The sequence below is a fragment of the Equus przewalskii genome, chromosome 15, assembly GCF_037783145.1.
Source record: "Equus przewalskii isolate Varuska chromosome 15, EquPr2, whole genome shotgun sequence".
Classification (NCBI taxonomy): domain Eukaryota; kingdom Metazoa; phylum Chordata; class Mammalia; order Perissodactyla; family Equidae; genus Equus; species Equus przewalskii.
The window spans coordinates 5894948-5916378 of record NC_091845.1 but is presented as its reverse complement, the minus strand read 5'-3'; the positions used below and the strand labels follow the sequence as shown (position 1 = coordinate 5916378).

Sequence of the window (21431 nt, the reverse complement as noted above, 5' to 3'; positions counted from 1 at the left end):
CTGTGCAAATAGCAGCCCACATGATGTGTGTTATGAAGGAAAAGGCCTTGACAGGTCAGGTGGGTGAATCAGCTGAAGGGCTCATGAACCAGAGAGCATGCTTCCCATCGTGAAGGACCCAAGAGATTGGAAGTGGTGACCCAAACGGCTCATTCTCTGGGGTATGAGGAACATGCTACCAACTTATTTCACAGAGGAAGGCACAGGGGTACCCACTCTGCCTCCTGCTTCTCTCTGGGTCCTGAGATCCCAGGGTGAGAGGCTGGAAGTGCCATGCCGGCATCCCTGTCAACATCACAGGGGATGTACTTGCTGTATTCCTCCAGCTCAGGACCCCAGCTTTCCAAACACCCTTCTGGCCACAGCTCCCGAGCAAGAAATCACATGAGCTGGATCACAGGTGACATGAAGAAAACTCCACCTTGGTTTATTTCAAAAGGGCAGAGGTCAGGAGAGGGAAACACTCAAAAACTACATATCTTTCCCTGGACACATTTGCTCTCTGAGACATGGGACACTTTTGGTCTGGGGAGAGTTGGCCCCAGTCCATCCCACTGAAATGATTTCTTTTATCTGGGTCTTTGACACTTCCCCTGTGTCTATGGCTTTGGGCTGCTAGCTGCACTGTCCCCCTGCCCCAGGATGGCTAGGTCCAGCAACACCTGGGCCACTCTAGCTGATGTAGTAGACCTTGGGGGCATCGTAATTGGCACAGGTCATGTAGTGCTTGTTCCTAATGGGCCACCAGTGGTTGGGGTGGTAGGTGGCTGAGTAGACATGGGGCTGGTGTTGGACACAACTGAAGAGCACCAAGCTCCTGTCCATGGTCACAGTAGGCAAGTAGAGCTGCAGCTTGTCCAGGAGGTGACCTGGCCAGAAGAAATTGGGGTGGGTCCGCTGCAGACCACTGGGCCTTTTCGGCTTCAGCTTCCTGGGAAAGGAGAAGACACAGGGAAGGTCATCAGGGCAGACAGGCCAGGGCCAGGCTTCTTCTCGGTAGAGCAAACCAACTGTGACCAGAGTGGAGGTGTAGAACTGTGCTGAGCACGTCAGCATCTCAGTCTTCCCTACAGTTCCACGTGGTAGGTTCTGCTTTCCTGTCTACCTTACCAGTGAGAACCCGGAGGCTTAGTGAGCTAGGCCATCTCCCCAAGGTCACACAGTGAGCAACTGGCAGAGTGCAGGCTTGACTTCCAATCTGCTGCTCTAAAACCCAAACCCTTAAGTGTACACCATCTGTTCTCTAGAGGCGTTTTAATGTGGTGTTCAGAGTACAGCCTCTGGAGCTAGCATAGCTGGGTTCAAATCCCTGCTCCACCACTTAATAGATGTGTGACTCTGAGCACGATAGTTAACTTTTCTGCACCTCAGTTTCCTCTTTTATAAAATGGGTATGCTAAAAGTAACTTCATAGGGTTGTTGAGAGGATTTACATGAGTTAACACGTGGAAAACACCCAGAGCAGTGTCTACCTGGCACTCTAAGCGTTGTGTGACAGCCTCTCAGCTCCTGGGTGCTGAGTCCCAGATGCTGTGCTAGGAGCACCATGCAACATGCAGAGTCCCTGGCACCCCACTCCTGCCCTCCCTTTTCCAGAGTTAGGGGATCGCTACAGACCTGATGAATTCATCAAACTCCTTAAACTGTATTTTCTTTATTTCCTTTGGCATTTTCCTAGAGGAGAAGAGAAAGAGGTATCTTGTCAGGAGAGGGGAAATCCAGGTTAATGGGGCCTCAGGGAATAGGGTGGGGGCCCATCTCTGATTCCAAATCAGAGCTCTGAGAGGAGAATTTCTTCTACCTGGGGGGCCCCAACTCTGTCCCCCCATGCTCCAGTGGAATACACAGTGGGCTTGGGCCATCCAGATCTGGCTCATAACCTGGCTGGCTGGGTGACTTTGGCAAGTCACCTCCCCTTTTGGAGCCTCAGCTTTCTCATTTCCCAGAACAGAGACCTCCTGGGATAGTTATGAGAGATGCTCAATAATCTGAATAGTTTTGGTGCCCCTGACCTCCACTTCCCCTGCCAGGGCCAAATCTAGCCTTGAAGTAAAAACTAATTGCCCAAACCTTGGCCCTGGCAGACATCCTAATCAACCACAGCACTCTTTCCCAGCAAGCCTGCATCTGACATCAGAATCTTTCACAACAGTCTAAGTAGCAAGATGAAACTAATGTCCATCCCTGCCCTAGGGGACCTCTCTTTATCCTTTATAGCTGTGGCCTACTTAAGCATGGACAAGACCCCCTTTCTCAGGTTCCTGCTCACTTCCTAGGTTTCATGGTTCAGGAATTGGTGCCAGCCACCCAGGGGCTGGAAGGCAATCACTAAGTGATCAGAAAGGGCCCTCTAGGCTACCACCTGCCTGGCTCATGCTCGGTTCTTCCCAACCAGAGTTGTGGATAGGCCCCACCTGCACACCCAGGTCCACTCCTGCACTTGAGAACATTCTGATGGGGCAGGGTGAAACAAGAGCAATCACTGCTCAAGTGCCAACTATCTGCCAACACCCGTGCCGTTTACATGCCTTTCTCATCTAGTCCTCATTGTGTATGTTAGGAGCTGTTATGCTCATTTTACAGATGAAGATGCTGAGGCTCAGAGAGTGAAGTAACTTGTCCATTTAACCCTTGGCCTGTCTGATTTCCACTTGGCTCTGCTGTGTCCCACCCCGGCCATTCTGGTCAAGCTACCCCAGTGGGCAGCCGGCAGGTCCTGGGCCCCTCTCCACTCAAGGTATCCGGTCAGCTGTGCCCTCCTCCTCCCACGCTGGCCCCATCCCCCACAGGGATGCCACCTATTCTCTAACCTGCAGTCACCCATGGATGCTGGCTCATAACCTGCCCATGGGTCATCTCCTTCCAAAGAAAGGCGTATTCTTAGAGAGGACTCAGGTTCATCTGAGGGTCAGGGACAGGCCAGTGCAAAGTTCTTTTCTCCTCCTAGGGGCTGCAAGACTGCCTCTTGCCAGAGAAGGCAGGGGCTGCCACCACTGACCTCTGCAGGGCCCCTGACACCTGGCCCATGATCTGTGAACGGGCCTCCTCTGTTTCTCTAAGGAGGCCCTCTTTTTAACATTTTCCAGAGAGCTTGAGATCATGTAGGAATTGGTTACGAGGGTAGCGGTGGGGGCGCTGAGGCAAGGAGGCCACCATCCTGAGACATGTGCCAGGGGTGACACTGGGGACTGGCTAGTCCGTGCTGACCAGTTGGGTTGGACATGCCAGGTTAGGAAACAGACACTGGCACAACATGACACCCCAAATATGTCAGCATCCCAGCCCCTGTGAAGGGACAGCAGTGGGGCAGGAGCAAATAGCATGGGAGAAGGGGGTTTGACACTCAGCTTGTCAGTCTTCTTAACCACAGGTGCCCTGGAGCCCTGGGACCTGAGCAGGGCCAGATTCGGACCGAAGATCTTCCAGTCTGAGTAGTAGCCTCCTGGCTGCCGGAGTGGGAGCACCTGATCCTTCCAGAAAATGATCTTGTCTCCTGGGTACAGCAGGGCTGTGTGCAGCAAGAGAAATGCGTTCTGTCAGCCCAAAACCCTTCCCCTCCCTGAGGTTTTGGGGCAAATGGGGGCTCTTTTTTAAAAAAATAAATTCACATTTTTGTTTGAAAAGATTTTTTTCTTATATACATTTTTTTAAACTTTCTATTTTAAGTGATTGCAGATTCACAGGAAGTTGCAAAAATAGTGCAGAGGGTCCCTTAGACTCTATCCCTATCTTCCCCCAATGGGACATGGCATGTAACTATAGTGTGATATGAGGAAACGGGGTTGGTACAGTACTGCTAAGTGGACTACAGAGGAGGGAGCTTCTTTACAACCAGGTCGGCAAAGGCCTGGAGGCCTGGGTGCAATAAGGACGGAGCAGGCACCATCCTGCACCACAGCCCTGCAGAGGGCATCCTGGTCAGGAGTCCCTGAAGGAGGAGTGGAGGATGCACCCAAGACTCCACTAGGTTAACTCAGACCTAGTTGATGGCAGTTTCCTCCCTGTCTAGAATCAGTCTCACAGATATCCTTGGGAGAAGTTTCTAAGAACTGCAGAATAGAAGGAACACTGGGCCAAAGTTTCCATCTTCCTGCAACTATTGAGCAGTGCTTGTCCTAAGATGGTGACACACGAAGAGCTCATGTTCTAGAAAAGGTGATGGAAGGTTACACTCCAGGTTATTCATGTTGGTTCTTTGGGGGGAGGGCAGGGACTGTGCAGATGAGAAGAAAGGAGAGGGGAGGGAGAGCTGTGCAACATCAACATTTTAAAAAGGTAGACGTGATTTTTTTAACCACCTTTTAAAATATATATATATACATGATTTTTTAAAATGACTTAAATAATTTTGTGTAAATGGAAAAGAAAAAGAGGTTTGTGAAGGAATGATCACTAAAATATTAACAGTGGTCAACTCAGGCTGGGGGGATTTTTATTTTTATGTCTTTAAAAAAATTTAAGGGGGACAGCCCTGTGGCCTAGTGGGTTAGTTTGGTGCACTCCACTTTGGTGGCCTGGGTTTGGTTCCTGGGTGCAGACCTACACGACTCATTGGAGGCCATGCTATGGCAGCAACCCACAGACAAAAATAGAGGAAGATTGGCACAGATGTTAGCTCAGGGCGAATCTTCTTCAGAAAAAAAAGAAAAAAAATTAAGTGTCCAAGTATTATCTATAAAAGAAGGGGGAGAAAAACAATAAAGCTATATTCACTGGGGAAAGGGGAAATGCCTTGATGTTCTAGAATTCTGGTCCATGAGCTTGAGGCCTGGATTTGGAGCCCCTCAAGCTCTAGTCTAGAACACAGACCTGGGAACCTGATGTTTGTGTTTCTTTGCCCACAGCAGATCAGGCATCTATCATAAAGACAGCCAATGGATAGTGGCCAGGACAGCGGTGGACTAGAGTGTTTTCCATCCAGACCAATCAGAAGCAAAAGGAAGCCCACCCACGGATGCTCCTGTGTGCCCATGAATGTGAGATCCTACAGAAGGTGAAGCTCACCCATGAACGGACCCAGGAGCTGGCAAAAGCCATGGTGGAGAGAATCAGTAGTGGCTCGATATTCTGAGGGGGACAGAGGGGGCACATCCAGAGGAAAGACCTAACCCACAGGAGCAGTGGGGGTGCCAGGCAAGCCTGCCTATGTGTTATAAGACACCACTGCAGTTCCACCACTAGCCAAGACCAGGGCATGGAAACAAGCAGGGAAGGAGGAAGGAGGAAGAAAGGATGACTTGGTGAAAAGTCAGCGTCCAGAGCTGCAGGATCCCCTCCTGGCCCAGGTGGGCAGCAAGCGGTCACCCAAGTGAGGGGTGTGCAGCAGGTGCGGGCGGCAATGATCATTTAGGCTGGTTGGCCTGTGTTCCTGAAGGCCCTTGGCCACATCCCCCTGTACAGACTGTTGGGGCTGAATTCTTTTCTCACAGATTCACATGTTGAAGCCATAACTCCCAGAATCTCAGAATTTGTATTTGGAGATGTGGCCTTTCAAGAGGTGATCAAACTGAAATGAGGCTGTTAGAGTGGGTCCAAGTCCAATCTGATTGGTGTCCTTATAAGAGGAAATTTGCAGACACAGAGAGACACCAGGTATATGTGTGTACACTGAAAAGACCATGTGAATAGGTAGCAAGAAGGCAGCCACCAGTAGGCCAAGGAGAGAGGCCTCAGCGGAAACCAACGCTGCTGACATCTCGCTCTGGACTTCCAGCCTTCAGAACTGTGAGAATATAAATGTCTGTTGTTTAAGCCACCCAGTCTGTGGTATTTTGTTACGCAGCCCTAGCTGACTAATACAAGGCCCAAGGCCCTATACGTTTAGCACTTGTTTCCCTCCCTCTTGGGAAAAAGATGGAAATAATCGTGACTGCTAACTCTTGTTCTCAGGTAAGTCACACCACTCTCTGTACTTTCTCAAAAAGCCACATTTCCCAGTATGGCCACAGTTCCTTCCTGGAAAGTTCCTAGGAAAACCTCTTCCCTCAAGTGCAGCTTGCTCTTTCATGTTTTTAAAGCACAGAAAGGGGGGGCTGGCCCCGTGGCCGAGTGGCTAAGTTCGCGTGCTCCGCTGCAGGCGGCCCCGTGTTTCGTTGGTTCGAATCCTGGGCGTGGACATGGCACTGCTCATCAAACCACGCTGAGGCAGCGTCCCACATGCCACAACTAGAAGGACCCACAACGAAGAATATACAACTATGTACCGGGGGGCTTTGGGGAGAAAAAGGAAAAAAATAAAATCTTTAAAAAGAAAAAAAGCACAGAAAGGGACCTGCCCATTAAATTTATAAATTCATAACCCTGGGATGCCAGCATTGCTACGTGGTCATCGAGGGCTGGGCACTCCCTCACCCCCATCTCTCAGAAGCACACACTCTACCCAGAGATGTGGAGGGTTGAGATCTGCTTGGATATATGAAAACACAATTCTTCCCCCAAGCAGAGTGTGGAAATCTCAGGGTTGAGTCCTGTTGTCTGAGCAGACAGCAAAGGGCCTCAGCAGAAAGTGTCTCCTGGTACATTCCTACCTCAGTGTTGCCGAAGAATCAAGAAACACACCTGGCCCAGGGAGGTGGTTTCGGAAATGCCCAATAAACCGCTTCTATCAAATCACCCTCTGAAATTGGCATTGTTCCTTTATGCTCAACCTCAGGGCTCCCTCACCCAAAACTCCTATCCTTGGAGCTTCCTGCTCTAGAATGCCAGCTGACCAAGCTCAGCTGGGGAACCCAGACCTCCAGGCCTATGGAGCCTGTGGACCTCCAAGATTAGAAATCTCATCTAACAGCAAAACAGGCTGGGCTGTTCCTCCCCTTGTTCCCCTCCTTCTTCCCAGTGTCCCCACCACAGGCCATAGCAGCTTGATTAGGTGCACATCACCGGGGAAGGACAAGCCTCAGGTGGACACCACCCTTGGCCGGGCTCTGGGCCCCCCAGGCATCCTTCCAAGGGCCAGCCACCAAGACCCTTACCTTTCACCAGGATGTCCTCCGTCAGCGGGAGGCCGTAGTACTCACAGAGCTTCGAGCACTGCAGGTAGACCAGAAAGCTGTCCCTGCGGGATATGTTGATGAACTCGTTCATCTCCCCCTGGATGGTGGATGGGAGGCAGTGCTTGTCAAAGTACTTGTTCCCACTGCGCACCAGGCGGCACCGCTCCGCGTACTCGATGGGGGGGATCCTGAGCTGCAAAGAGAATAGGGGATGGCACACACTTCTCTCCGCCTTATCTCTTTCCTCCTGGCTGGAAGGCAGATGGAGAGCCTCATCTACCTCTCCCCAGGAGGCCGCCAGAATGGGCAACAGCAAAGCATGCACCGTGGGACCGAAGTTCAGGTTCTGAAGTCAGTGACTCGGGAGAAAAATCACACATGGTCAAGGTTAGCCCTGAAGAGCACCTGAATGGTCAGTGATGCAGTTCCATGTGCACAGCCTTGTACACGGATGCACACGTGATTGGATAATATATACGGTACAGTACAGTGTAGAAGCCCTAGAGGCATCCTACTGAAACCTCACATTCAAGCGTTTGGCTGCATGGGAATTTAAATTAGGTGCAGCCCTCTGTGACTATGAGGTGGAAGCCACGCGTTAAGGATGGCAGAGCAACGTAGGAGAGGGCTGAGGAGTGTGTAGCCACTTTTGGCCTTCTTATTTATTTATTTACAAAGGAAAGAAAAATCTATCCTTTTCAAGCTTCTAACACCAGAAGCAGTGAAGTACAGCTTATAGGCCAAATCTGGCCCACCCGTGTATTTCTTATAAATAAAGTTTTATTGGAATACAGCAACACTCATCATTTAGGTATTGTCTGGAGCTGCTCTGGTGCTACAATGGCAGAGTCAAGTAGTTACAACAGAGACAATACGGCCCAAAACACCTCAGACATTTACAAGGAAAGTTTTAGGTCCACACTGCAGGTGATGGAGGAGGCAGCCTGCACTGGGAGGCCATAGTGGAGCCGGAGAGAAGGGACACCTTCCAGGTACATCTCAGATGGCACTGACCAGACATGCAGGAAGTGAGCAGAGGGGCCTTTCCGCTCCCTGAGTGACCGATGAACTGGCTCTTTACAGGAAAAGTTTGCCAATCCCGCTCTAACATTGTGGGTTTTCTTGTCGTTGCAACTGAATCAGATCTTAGTTGATATAGCACTTAGCAATACCTAACATCTATTATGTATTCATATATATAATATAAACATATGTATTTATATATAGTATTATATTAATATTGTCTGCCTCCCTGACTAGTCTCAGCTTCTTGAGGGCAGGGGTGTTTTGTCCTCGGCAGCACCTAGAAGAGTGCCAGGCACATCACAAGCTCTCAACAAACACTTATTGGAGGAATTAATTCGCACCATCGGTTCTTCCTTCCTTCACTAGTCATGCATTTCTGGAGCGCCTACTCAGGGCCAGGCCCCCTGCCAGGCCCTTGGATTCCAGCCGTGATGAAGACTGCGCCCCCGGTGTCAGGATGCAAAGTCGTAATTAAAGAATGGGAGGAGGAGAGCTCTATACTTTCAGAAACAATATCTCATTTCATCTTCACAGAAACCTTGTGAGGGAGGTATTGTTTTTATTATTCGGATGAAGGAACAGATGAGGGAACAGAGAGAAGCCTGCTCCCAAGAGTTCTCCCAGCTAGAAGGTGGAGCAGGGGCAGCAGACTTGAACCCAAGCCTGTCCAATTGCCAAGCCCCATGCCCTCCCTCATCGGCCGGGAGTACCTTGTTCTTCCGCTTCCGCTCACGGTATCGCTTGCCAACGTCCTCCATCTCCTCTAGGGTCATGGGCCGCGCCTCCTTCTGGGTGTCGACTACTGGCACAGTCAGTAGATCCATCTTGGGAGGCTCTGGGACTAAACTCACCTTCTGCTTCTTGGACAGACTCTGTGGGGAAACTCTGTTCTTAGCAGATCTATAATCTAGGGTCACAGGAAAGAGACAAAGAAGGAGGGACTGAGAGTGTGCCCAGCCATGGAATCCGTCAAGCAGTTACCCAATGTCACCGAACAGGCACAGGCCATCCCTCTGGTCCCTCCCTGCATGTCTGGTCAGTGCCATCTGAGCTGTACCTTGAAGGTGTCCCTTCTCTCCAGCTCCGCTATGGCCTCCCTCACCTCCACCACGGACCCAGCCTTCCTCTTGCCATTCTCCTCTTCTAGAGTCTTGTTTCCTCCAAACAGTAAATAGGACTTTCAAAAAATGTAAACCAGATCACCTCATTCCTCTGCTTAAAACTCTCTTCTGGCTTCCCACAGCACTCAGAATCCTCTCGCTGGTCTGCAAGGCCCTGCAGGACCTGGCCTCAGCCGACCATCCACCTGACCCGTCTCCTCCAGCACGCCCCTCGCTCACCGCACCCAGCCACCCAAACTGTTTTCTGTCCCTGAAGACTTTCCACCTCAGGGCCTTTGCCTTTGGAGCTGCATCTGCCTAGGGTGTCCTTCCCCAGACAGGCTCCTCATCAGCCGCTCAGCTGTCAACTCCAGGGGCTGCTTTTCGGAAAGGCCTCCCCTGACCCCACCCCCTCACTCTGTCTCATTGTCTTCAAAGCAGCCAATGCTACTGGACACCATTTTGGTTGACCCTTTACGTGGAAGCTCATTGAAGGCGGAGGCAATGGCTTCTTCACCACTGTGTGTCCGGCACATACTAGGTCCTCAACAAAGATCTGAATGAATGAAAGCATCCCATTGCCCCTGCCCTGGTTCAGGCCTCCATTGTCCTGGGCTGACTCGAAATCCTGGCCCTGCCACCTTCTAGTTCTGAGACTGTGGACAGGTGGTCAGCCTCTCTGAGCTTCAGCTTCCTTCTTGTAAAGTGCGAATAGTAGCCCTGAGCTCCGGGGACTTGAAGGATAAATCAAGCCAATGCCGTGGGTAAAGCTACCCAGCCCACAGAGGGCAACCTCAACTGCTACCGCCTTCTCTCTTGTGAGCTGGATGCCCAGACTCTTGATGCTGCTGCCCCTTTAGGCAAGGCAAGAAAGAAATACCCGAGTCCGCTTACCCTACCCACTGCCGCTCTCCAGGAACAAAGAACTCAGTGATGATCCTGAGATAGCACCATTCAAGCAAATACGTCCTCTTGGCTTCAAATCTATTTATTGGGAAATAATAGGCTCCCAATACGTTTGTTGAAAATATGCATCGTGATGCTCTGTGATCATTCACCAAATGACTTGCAGCCAACTACAAGGACAAGGATGAGCTCTGGTAATTTATGACGACAAGGCAAAAAGAGCATGGGTGGGAAATGATGCCCAGCTCGAGGCAGCCCTGAGGATGTGCTGGACACGAAGGGTGATTACTACTGTGGGGGTGGTGACACGTGCAACTGTAGGGGCACTCGTGTTCCCTGGGACTCTGAGGTGGGTGGAGACCCTGCCGGGGGTGATGCACCAGGGCTTGCTGAGGCTACAGGTTGGAAATCTGCGCGCTGCGCTGTAGGTGAAGCTCCAGGGGACGGAGGAATGGACTCTCTCTGGGAGCTGCCTGCTGTCTCCAAAAGAACCAGCGAGTGAGGGTGCTGAGCACCCAGCCCAGTGTGGCCGTGAATGCCAGGGCCCTCCCAGATCTTCACCTATGTAAGGAGACCCCTCACTACTTCCCCAGGGCTCTTACATGACCACAGGGAGGACGAGGAGCACTGCCCCCAAACATGTCTGAAATTTGATTCCTGCCCACCTGGTGAGTGGGGGCAAAGCAAGATTTGTTTGATTTAGAAAAAGAAAGATGTGGTTATATTTGGGGAGGGCTCTGGAATCGTGGGTGATGGTCAAGACAGGGCTTTAATTTTATCTGCAGCTGTTCAAATTTTTGTTTTTTTACAACAACAATGGCACTAAACTATAAAGAAACATGATGCACCCTTGTGTTGTACAGTAAATTCATAGCAAGAGCTATGGCTAGTCCATTTCTAATTTGCCTCTGTGCTTCGTCTGGACAGATGTAGCTCCACAAGCACATGGCTTGGCAAATGGAATTTGAGCTGTGCACAACCTATACAACTGTTCACAGCCGCTCTACTAATATCCCTGATAGTAAAATACCAAAGTAAACTTTCCAGTAAACTCTAAACAGGTGCTAATTCTGGTTTCTGAATTTCAGTTACCTTTTTATCAATAAGGTATAGATTAATAGTAAGAAGGCCTCAGACCCACATACAAATGGAAAGGCTTGCCATTTGGGTCACCCTTTCAGGTGGGCTTTGGTGGACTGAGACCACCCTTTGAGAATCCTACATTAAGGACAAGGGCTGGGCCTCATTCATCTTTGAATGGACACAGTAGCTGGGCACTCCAGAGAGTATCTACTCCTTAGTTGATCCCTGGGCCTGGAAGTTCCAGAGGCTTGGCCCACCCACAGTAAGCCAAAGTTGGGAACACACTCAGGAAGTGGGCCAGGGCTGCCTCCACCAGGCTTGCTCCAAGAGGGGGAGAGGCAGAGGCATGGGGCGGGGGACGGGATACCTACGCTCTCTTGTAGTGGGCAGGGCATTTCTCTGCTCAGTCGAACACCACTGCCGGTAGGTGCTGGCCAGGATATCCAAGGTGACGCTATTGTGCTTCCCCAGAGAGCTGAGATAGACCACAACATCCTCTACCTCCTGGTGGGTCAGAGGGACTCCCACCTGAGGAGAGAAGAGAAGCCCCCAAGGCGGGCAGGCTGCAAACCAAACGTCCTGCCAGGACGGCCAACGCCTTGCCAGCCTAGCCCCACCTCCTCTGTTTTAAGTGCTTTGAAATGTTGTTCAGACAATTCCATGTCATAAAATGATAGTGTGAAAACCAGTGATGATTTGAAACCATAAAATATGTAGCAGTCAGCCACCTAGAGTTCTTTTTAAAGGGTTTAAACCCAAGTCCAGTGCTTATATAAAAGCTTAATTCATCCAGACCAGGGGTCAGCAAACTTTTTCTAGGAAGGGTGAGATAGTAAATATTTTAGGCTCCGTGAGCCATACGGTCTCTGTCATCACTACTCAACTCTGCTATCATGGAATGAAAGCGGCCATGACAATACACAAACAAATGAGTGTGGCTGTCTTCCAATAAAACTTTATTTACAAAACCAGGAGGCTGACTTGATTTGACTCCTGGGCCAAGGTTAGTGGACACCTGCTAGATCCACAGAACTTTCTGCAATGATGGAAATGTTATACATCTGCGTGGTCCAACAGAGGAACCACTCACCACGTGTGACTACTGAGCACTTGAAGTGTGGTTGGTGTGACTGAGGAACTGGATTTTCTATTTTATTTAGTTGTAATTAATCTAAATTTTTGAATAGCCAGTGAAAGTGTGGTCTGTGGACCATGGGCATCACCGGGAGCTTGTTAGAATGCAGCATCTTGGGCCTCACACAGAGGTACTGAGTCAGAAGCTGCATTTTAATGTCATTCGTATGCCACTGACAGTTGGAGAAGCTCTAGAACGTTCTAGAGGCAGGATTGAAGGCCCAGCAATCTGTGCTCAGTTCTGGGGTCTTATGGGCAACATTGTGATTCCCCAGGCCACTGGCTGGTTTATGGGGTTGGCTCTGCAGACTTTCCACTCAGGTAGGGCCTTTCAAGGTTAGACCCTAGCAGGGGTCATTTTAGGCGTCTGATGTGGCCACAGGTAAAGCCATATTTTCCAATCTGGCTTTACAAGTAATGAGGCTGATAGTTTGAGCTCCCTGTGTCTACTTTTCAATTGGTCCAGGACCTGAGGAGGGGGGTGCACGGACGCCCTCCCCACTGAGGCCAGCCCGCAGGGAGTGGGGGCACTCACCGCCTTCAGAGCCACGATGAACTCCTCCCTGGAGACCATCGGGTTCTCTCCCCGGTCCACCTTGTTAAACATCTCCAGGATCTTGATCTTGCGGCTGTGCAGGTAGGAGTACAAGGCCAACAGGGCGGAGGGCCTGGGCAATTGGAGCTGGGGCACCTGTCGGCGGCGGGGTCGGAGGCTTTTCTTCTGAAAGAGGCAAGAGAATGGGACAGAGGGGAGAGTTCAGGGGAGGCAGGCTGAAGGCACGTGATCCCAGAGCTAGAGAAAAACAGGAGAGAGAGGCTGAGCAGCTCTAAACAGACGGCAAGATGGAGTGCGGAGAGCATCAGAGCCGGCAACGCTGGGGCAGCCGCCTTCTGCCACAGAACGCCTGGGAGACTGCTTCTCGGGGCCTCAGTTTTCCCATCAGAAACAGGAGGCTGGGACAACAGGAGAACTAAAGTTTCATTCTTATTCACAGCCCTCTTGTCAGACTAGTCCCTACTATACTCCCACTGGGATCAGTGCACCAGAATATGGGCCCCGGCCTGGAGCCAGATGGGGCTCCCGCCTCCGCCACCTCCCAGCCTGTGCTCCTGCTGGCCCTCCTGCCTAGAACACCTTCTTTCTCTCCACACCTGTCCAGAGCCTGCTCCTCCCCCAGCTCCCGGGATTGGGAATATTTTGGAATACTACCCCCTTACCTGGCGCAGCACATGACAATTTACAAAGAGCCTTCCTGCTCCCTAGCTTTTAGCCCGTCTGTGCTGCCGGAGTGTTTGGGACTCACCTCTATTAATGACCCGTAGTAAACTGTACTGGTGCAGGGGCATTAGCTGGCGTGCCCCTTTAAAAACCATGTGTCCTTGAGGCTACTGTATGGGCTGTGCGCCAGCACTCACGCACACACAATAACAGTCCTGGGCTTGGCCAATCCAGCTTTCTCGTGGGAGAGTCAGTGCAGAGACCCTCGCAGTTGGAGGAACACAGAGGCTGTCCGGGGTGTGGAGGTCTCTGGTCCTTGGAATGCAGGTCATACAGGGGTGATCTCCCTTGGCAAGCGTGCAGCCTTTGTTCCTCTGCCTACTTAAGCCAGCTCCTCTCAGGGGATGGTAGTGGGTGCACGTTGCTGTCCAGCCGGCCGCCACTGGACCTTCCCTGTAAGTAACTCCTAATAAACCCACATGTCTCGTTGGCTGTCTCTGGGTCTTCTCTTTGGTCTCTCGGCAACCTATCCCACACCGCTCACCCAGGTGGACGTGGAGCAGAACAACTACAGTCATCAATCTGATGTGTCTGCCTTCCCCACTAACATGTAAACACCTTGAGAGCAACACCATGTTATATTTAGCTACACACCCCCACTTCCATTCTTGTACTGAAGAAAGCTCCAGGCCCTAGGCAGGTAGGCAGTAATTGTTTGCTGAATGAATAAACGATGCTGTGAATTCGGTATCAGATATTACTTTCCCTTTTTACAAATGAGGATACATGCTCAGAGAAGTGAAGTGACTTGCCCAGGGTCACACAGCAGGTAAGCAGTAGAGTTGGGTCCCTAACCCAAGTCCAGTGCTCATTCACAGATGCTGTGCTGCTGGCAGGAAATTCTGTGTTAGATCCATGAAATCTGAGTTTTGACTGTGATCACACCAAAGACTGACTCTAAAGTTTTTGGGCCAACCCAAATGACACCAAGGAGACTGAAATAATACTAAAAATGGCAGACATTTATCGAGTTTGCCCACTATATGCCCAGCACTGTCCTAGGCACCTTATGTAAGTTAATCCATTTAGACGTCACAGCAAACCTAGGAAGTAGGCACAATGGTTGTCCCAATTTAATAGATGAGGCAAACTGAGCCCCAGATCGTACAGCTAGGAAATAGCAGAGCTGGGTTTAAGCCCAAGTTATGTGACCTCTTATCCCAGCTTCACCTGAACTGGGAGAAATTTCAAGTGTTTGTATTGCAAGGAAATGTGGCAGAGAGGCGAGCAGCTGGAAGATGAAGCTTTTGGTACTGACTGCCATATCTCTCTCTATGCATCTGGAAAATCTATTGGCCTCACTGAGCTTCTATTTCCATATTTTAGAAAGGGAGATCCTCCTTTTTCTTCCAAGCTCACAATTGTGATCTGCACATTAGCCTTGTGAGCGCCTGCTTGGCACATAAAGGCCCTTATCAAACTTATGTCAGTGAACAAATGAATGAACAGTAAGCATTTAAAAATGGCCCACACATGGAATGCCAAGCACTGTCCCTTCTAGGGTGGTTTTAAGATACAGCCACAAATTCTTCAACTCTCCTCCCTTCTAAGATGGAGCCTAATTCCCTCCACTCGAGTGTGAAGAGTGCTTAATGACTTGCTTCTGACAAATAGGATTTGGTGGAAGTGACTCTAAATCTTCTGAAACTGAGATGTCCTGAGATGAGGTCATAAGAGGCACTGCAGCTTCCTCCTTCTGTCTCTCGGATGGTTCACTCTGCGACCCTCAAGCAGCCCTGTGGAGAGGTCCATGTGGCGAGGAACTGAGGCCTCTTGCCAACAGCTGTGTGAGCAAGCCAGCCTGGAGGCGGAGCCTCCTGCCCCGGTCAAGCCTTCAGGTGTCTGTGGCCCACACCAGCATCTTGAGATGAAAGACTGAGCCAGAGCCACCCAGCGCAGCTCCTCCCAGATTCCTGACTCTCAGAAACAGTGAGATGATAAACATTTGTGGCTTCCAGTCACTTTGGGGTATTCGTCATGCAGCAATAGGTAACAAGTTCACCTCCCCTTCTTCTCCCAAACTTCTGTTTGCTGCTTTGTGAAATGGGGTGAACAGTCCCCATCCTGCCTAATCCAAGGGACAGAAATGACAGCATGCTCCTAACCCGCTCAGCATCTTCATCTGGCAAAGGGGGCTGCTTACCTTGGTGGCTTTGGTAGTAGTCACGTGGGCCATCGACTGGGCCTCGTGCTCCTTCTGGATCATCTGTAAGACCTTGGCCTCTGAAGGCGTGAGGCTGGGCTTGTTCTGTAGACACCTCTCTGTGTTGCCAAATGACTCCAGGTCCTGCCGAAGTTTCAGCCTCCGGCTCAGCCAGGTCTTCGTGTCCTCCGGCTGCTCTCGGAGGTCCTCGGCTTCCAGGGGTTTGAAGCTGGAGATGGGCTGTGGGGGAGCCTCGGGTGGGGGCATGGGGTGGACGGGCAGTGAATCCTCTTTTTGAGACGAGATGATGATCCACCGGCGGCTTTGAGGCAGGTGGAAGTTCTCCTGCCTGAACTGCTTGAAGCAGTGGGCAATGACCGGCTCAGGATCGAAGACAGGGTCCTTGTTGGCATTTTCATCATCGTCAACTGAGATCTTAGACTGGCAGATCCCTTGGGGGAAGAAGATTAAAATGTGAATTCCTTTCAGGAAGAGGACTAAAGGAGTCAGGAAGGAAAACTGCTTTAGCACCAGGCTGGGTATCAGGGCACCTGGGTTTTAATCTTCTCAGATTCTACTCTTACTCCACCTGCCCTCCACCCCCTCGCCCCACACCCCAATGCTCCTTGCTGGCAATCAGAATGATCTTTTTTATTTTTATTTTTTTGCAGGGAAAGATTTGCCCTGAGCTAACATCTGTTGCCAATCTTCCTCTCTTTCTTTTCCTTCCCAAAGCCCCAGTGCATGGTTGTATATCCTAGTTGTAAGTCCTTCTAGCTCTTCTATGTGAGCTGCTGCCACAGCATAGCAACTGACAGACGGGTTAGTTCTATGACTGGGAAGTGAACCTGGGCTGTAGAAGTGGAGCCCGCTGAACTTCAACCACCAGGCCATCAGGGCCGGCTCCAGAATGATCTTTTAAAAATGCCATTCTGATCTGGTCTGATCGTCCAATGCAGTGTGACACCATTAAGAATAGACGCTTTGGAGCCAGAATGCTGTGGTCTGAGTCCTGGCCCTGCTCTTACTGGCTGCATGATCTAGGGCAAGTCACTTATCCTCTGTGTCTCAGTTTCTTCACTTGTAAACAGGGACAATGATGGTACCTACCTTTCCAAGTGGTGGAGATATATAGAATCAGCCCATTTGAGAGTTGCTTTGTTCATAGTAAGTGTGCCATTATTGTTTTTGTATATATTCACCCTTCACCCATTTTGAAACCCTTCCATAACTTTCCAGAGCTCCCAAAATAAAGTCACATGACCCTCCTCTGCCAACCTTTCCTGCCTCATCGCTTGCGTATCTTTCCTTGCTACATCCTGGACACCGTGACCTTCTCTGTGTTCCCTGAAGGATCAAGCCCCATCCTGCCTCAGGGTTTTGCACATACTGCTCCCTCTGCCGGGAGTGCTCCATTCCCTCCTCACTCCTCCTTACCCAGTTCCCAGGCTCTGCTATATCCTCATGTTATCTCTGCATAATACAACCTATACTTTTCCTTCAGACCACTTGTCACAAGTATATAAATCAAGGTTTGCAAACTGGCAGCCCTTATGCTGAATGAGGTGTGGGGTCCTATTTTGATTGACACATTCCTTAAAATTTTCCAATTTGAGTTACTTTAGGCTGGGGCATGTTCTCTCCAGCTTGCCATAGTCCCCACCACTCCCTGTTATCTCACATGCAGCTCAGTTCACTCATTAAGTGCCTGGTTCAGGCAGACATTTGTGCTTGAAACCCCTGGTGCAATCACTTGGTTGATGTTTATTCTTCCCAGAAGACTGGGAACCAGGACCTCATCTCTCTCGTTCCCTGCTGCAGCCCCAGCACCTCCACAGTGCCCACATGTAGTGGGAGCTCAGTAATTATTTGATGAAAGAGTGAATGACAAATGGATCAGACGTAACAGGCAGGCTCTATGATTATACCCTTTCTACAGATAAGGACACTAAGGCCCAGAGAGGCCCAAGGTCACATGGTTGATTAGTAGCAGAGCTGGGACATGAACTCTGGTTTGCCTGGCCCCAGAGCTCAGCTCTTAGCAATTACTTGATAGTACCCCAAGGTGTCACCTAATCCCGCAGAGTCTCATTCTTTCATGTCTAAAATGTTGTAAATTCTGCTCTAGCTACCTCCTGAAGCTATTATGAAGATCAAATGAAAAATAGATATGGGAGTGTTCTAAAATTCAGAAAGGATACAATATTATTAAAGATATTGTCACCATCATTTTCCTTCTAAAACCAAACTCCCCTGCTTAAAACCCTTCCTTTACTCCCAACGGCCTCCAGAATAAAGTTCAGTCTCCTTAACCTGGCTCCACCTGACCCACCCACCCCTGCTAGCCTCTCTAATGGGCTCCTTCTCTAGTTACTTCTGCCTCTCCTTGTACTTGTACCCAAACTGAGCTGAGTGTGATTGGTCCCCCAAGCCCTGCTGTCCCCAAACCGTGCTGTTTTCTCTCTCTAGAATGTTCTTCTCTCTCCTCTGCTTCACTTGATTATTCCCTACTGATGCTCCGAGACTCAGCTCAGGCAGCACCATCCCGTGAAGCCTTCTCAACCCCTCCCTCGTGCTCCCTCTGGGTCCCCACAGCCCCCATGCTCAGCCCCATCATAGCATTTACCATATTTTTCTGGGTGAAGATGCTTTCTGAGTCTTTCTTTCCCAACAGCCAGTGAGTTTCCCAGTGTCAAGGACTGTGTCTTAGTTACCGTGTATCCCCAGTATCCTAGCCTGGCACAAAGTGAACATTTGTTAGGTCTCTTTATGATGCCTGTGTGTTCCTTTCAAGTCAGAAAATAATGAGTATACATCAATGTGGACAGAAGTGAGCACTTCTCAGTAATCCGTTTATCCTTTCCTTGAGGACAAGATGCTGGGTACAACTGAGGATTTAGTCATTCATCAAACGAGCATTTACTGAGAATCACCCAGTGCTTGGCACTGGCCAGGTGCAGATCCAAACGAGGCTGAGTGCCTGACTGCAGGGCACTGACATGGAACAAGGTGGACTAACCAGAGGGGTAACTAGATGCTCTCAGTCTGGGGAGAAGCGCTGATGGAGGAACCCAGGACGTCGTCATGGAAGAGGAGGCATTGACATGCACCTTCAACAGTGAGTTGGGTATCAAGGGGTAGAAGGACCAGCATGGCGAAAGGTGGGTGTTAGGGTTCGGGGATTTTAGAGTCATTAAATCATTCCACAAGTTGGAAGCCTACTGTGTGTGAAAGAGGAGGTTAATAGGAAACAAAGTTGGAGTCACCTCAAATGCCAAGTTAAAGGGTTTGAACTTTACCCTACAGACCATGGAAACATTCACAATATGCTCCTCACAGGTCTCGCCACTCCACTGTGCCCTCTCCCAAATCGATGATCCGCCCTCAGCCAGAAGACTCACTCCTCCCCCTCACCCCCCGTCTGAAACCCTTCAGTGGCTTCCCTGGAAAGGGCTTCTGGGTGCTCTTAGAATAAATAACCCCCTCTACGATGGCCTACAAAGCTACCCTTGCTGGGGTCCCGCTCCCCTCTCCTCCCTCAGGTCCTCCCGCCCCCTCGCTCGCTTTGCTCTGGCTGCGCTGCCTCCTTTCTCCCTGTTCAACTCTCCCAGCTCTGTCCGTCCTGTTCTGGCATTTGCTGTGCCCCCTGAAGGGCATGGGATTCCCCAAGTTTCCTCCCTGGCCAAGTCCTTCTATCCTATAGCTCTCAGCCTAAGTGTCACCCCCTTCAAAGTCACCCCTGACCACCCTCTCGAAGGTTGCGTGCCCACCACACCATGGAGCTTGCACCCTAGTGATCTTTGGGGTCTCATGTCCTTTGACAGGAAAATGAGGTGGGCTCTTAGAATAAAAGAGGTCACGTTGAAGTTGTGGGTAGAGACTGTGTGAAAATAGTCCTGAGGGGTTGGTGAGAAAAGCTCTCAGAGACCAACTAGTCCCACTGCCTGCTCAGGTCAGGCAGCTCTTTCTACAGTGCCCCTGGCAGACTTTGCCTCTGTTTGTATACCTCCGGTGACAGGGAGTTCTCTACTTCACATTATGGATGCCTAATTCTGACTGCTAGAAAAGACTTCCCTATACAGACCCAGAATTTGTTTCCCTGGAATTTGCAGCTCTTGGTCCTAGTCCTCCCCAGTGATGCCCCAGAAAACACATCTGTTCCCTGTTTTCCAGGATAGCCCTTCAGGTGTCTGGAGACAATTCAACTCTTTCTTGAGATTCTCCCTTTTTCTCTTGGCTCTGATTCAAATCTCTCCCTAATTTCCATCCTAGCTCTCTGGCCACTTGTTCTCAGGCTCCTCTTTTCCGGCCCACCTCTTAAAAGCTGGTGCCTTCCTGGCCTACATCTAGGCTCTCTTCTTTTTTTCAAACAATCTCCTCTACTCCTGTGTTTCTGTGGCCCTCTGTATGCTGAGGACACTATACCAATGTTTATGACTTAGAATTAGCTCCAGCTTTCCACATACAGTTGCTCCTGAAGCATCTCCACTGGGACGGCCTACAAGGATCTCAAACTTGACCCCCAAGACTGAACTTGTCTTCATGTCCCTGTCCCCACCTAATTGGTCCTCCTGGTAGCTTCCCTCTCTTGAAAAAGATACCTCAGTCTACCAGGTCACCCTAACTACCAACCTGAGCATCAACTTTGATTGCTCTCTCCATGTCCCCTGTCCAATCAGCCCCCAAGACACTGTAGTCCCCTCTAGACTGTCCCTCTCCCTTGCCTCCCAGGATCTTTGGTCTGTGCATTTGGGACAACCTCAGATCCTCTCCCCACGCCCAACATTCTGAGTTTGACAATTCAATCTCTGCATTTGCTGATGCTCCCAACCCAATCTTGTTATTCCCAGTGGCTTCCCCATCTCCTGGTTCATAAAACCTTTCATGATCTTGTCCCTTCTGATCTCTCTCGCCTCTCATCTCCAGTGACATTCAAACTACCAGCAGTTTCAGGAAGACATCATGTCTCTGGGCCTCTGTGCATGCTGTTCCCTTGGCCTGGAATGCCTTTCTTTCCCATTTGGCTTGGAGAACTCCTTGTATTCTTAATTTAAGCCCCAGTGTAAAGATCTCTTCCACTGCCTTGGAATTGTTCCTCCCCATCCTATATACCTACCAAACCTCTTGCTCCTGAGTGTCACACCTGGACCCAGCATCCACCCCTTCTTCTTTAAGTATCCGTTTATCTGTCTGTCCTTCACCTCTGAAGTCGCAGTGCTTTGCCAAGGACTTGTCCCCCACCAGGCTATCGACAAAAAGTGTGAAGACTGACGGTCTTCTCCATGCCCCTTCTGCACTACACAACACGTTTATCCCTGGCCGAGAAACGGGTCGAGCCCGAGGGCCTGGAAACCTTTCCGGGGCACACACGTCGAGCTTCTGGTCCCAAACCAAGGCAACTTGACCAGCTCCTCCAGCCCTGGCACGGAAATCTGAGAAATGTGCATGACCTGCCCCCGACGCCCTGGCGGTCCCTCACCTAGAGCGGGTACGGCACAATGCGGTATTCTACCCCGCCCTTGCCCTCGCCCCACCTGCATGCGTCCGCATGGGGCTGAGGGCTTCCTGGAGGCGGCGCTGCTTCCCGGGAGCTTACCGAGCAGCGACGGGAACAGAGCCATATACGTTTCACAGGAATCGCCCATGGGCGCGGCGCTGGGAGCGGGTGCTGAAGAGTGTGTGTGCTTACTTGCGCGGGAGTGTTGGGGTAACAGAAAAACACTAACACCGAGTCTTGCGAGAGACGCGCGAGTTGCCCAGCTTGGAAG

At 50.5% G+C, this 21431-nt stretch overlaps 1 protein-coding gene across 2 annotated transcripts; it reads right to left on the bottom strand.

The window, feature by feature from the left end:
• Positions 1-401: 401 nt before the first annotated feature.
• EFCAB12 (EF-hand calcium binding domain 12) lies at positions 402-21431 on the bottom strand. Of its 2 annotated transcripts, none has more exons than XM_008531006.2 (9): positions 21260-21431; positions 15664-16115; positions 12777-12962; positions 11479-11635; positions 8729-8925; positions 6972-7185; positions 3349-3508; positions 1618-1674; positions 402-931 (listed from the first exon to the last, which is right to left on the bottom strand). In XM_008531006.2, the coding sequence occupies exons 1-9, from the start codon at positions 21306-21308 to the stop codon at positions 673-675; spliced, it is 1731 nt and encodes a 576-aa protein (XP_008529228.2). In that variant the 5' UTR covers positions 21309-21431; the 3' UTR covers positions 402-672. The 2 variants fall into 2 exon arrangements, with proteins under 2 accessions (XP_008529228.2, XP_008529227.2); XM_008531005.2 differs by lacking the exon at positions 21260-21431 and adding an exon at positions 20780-21165.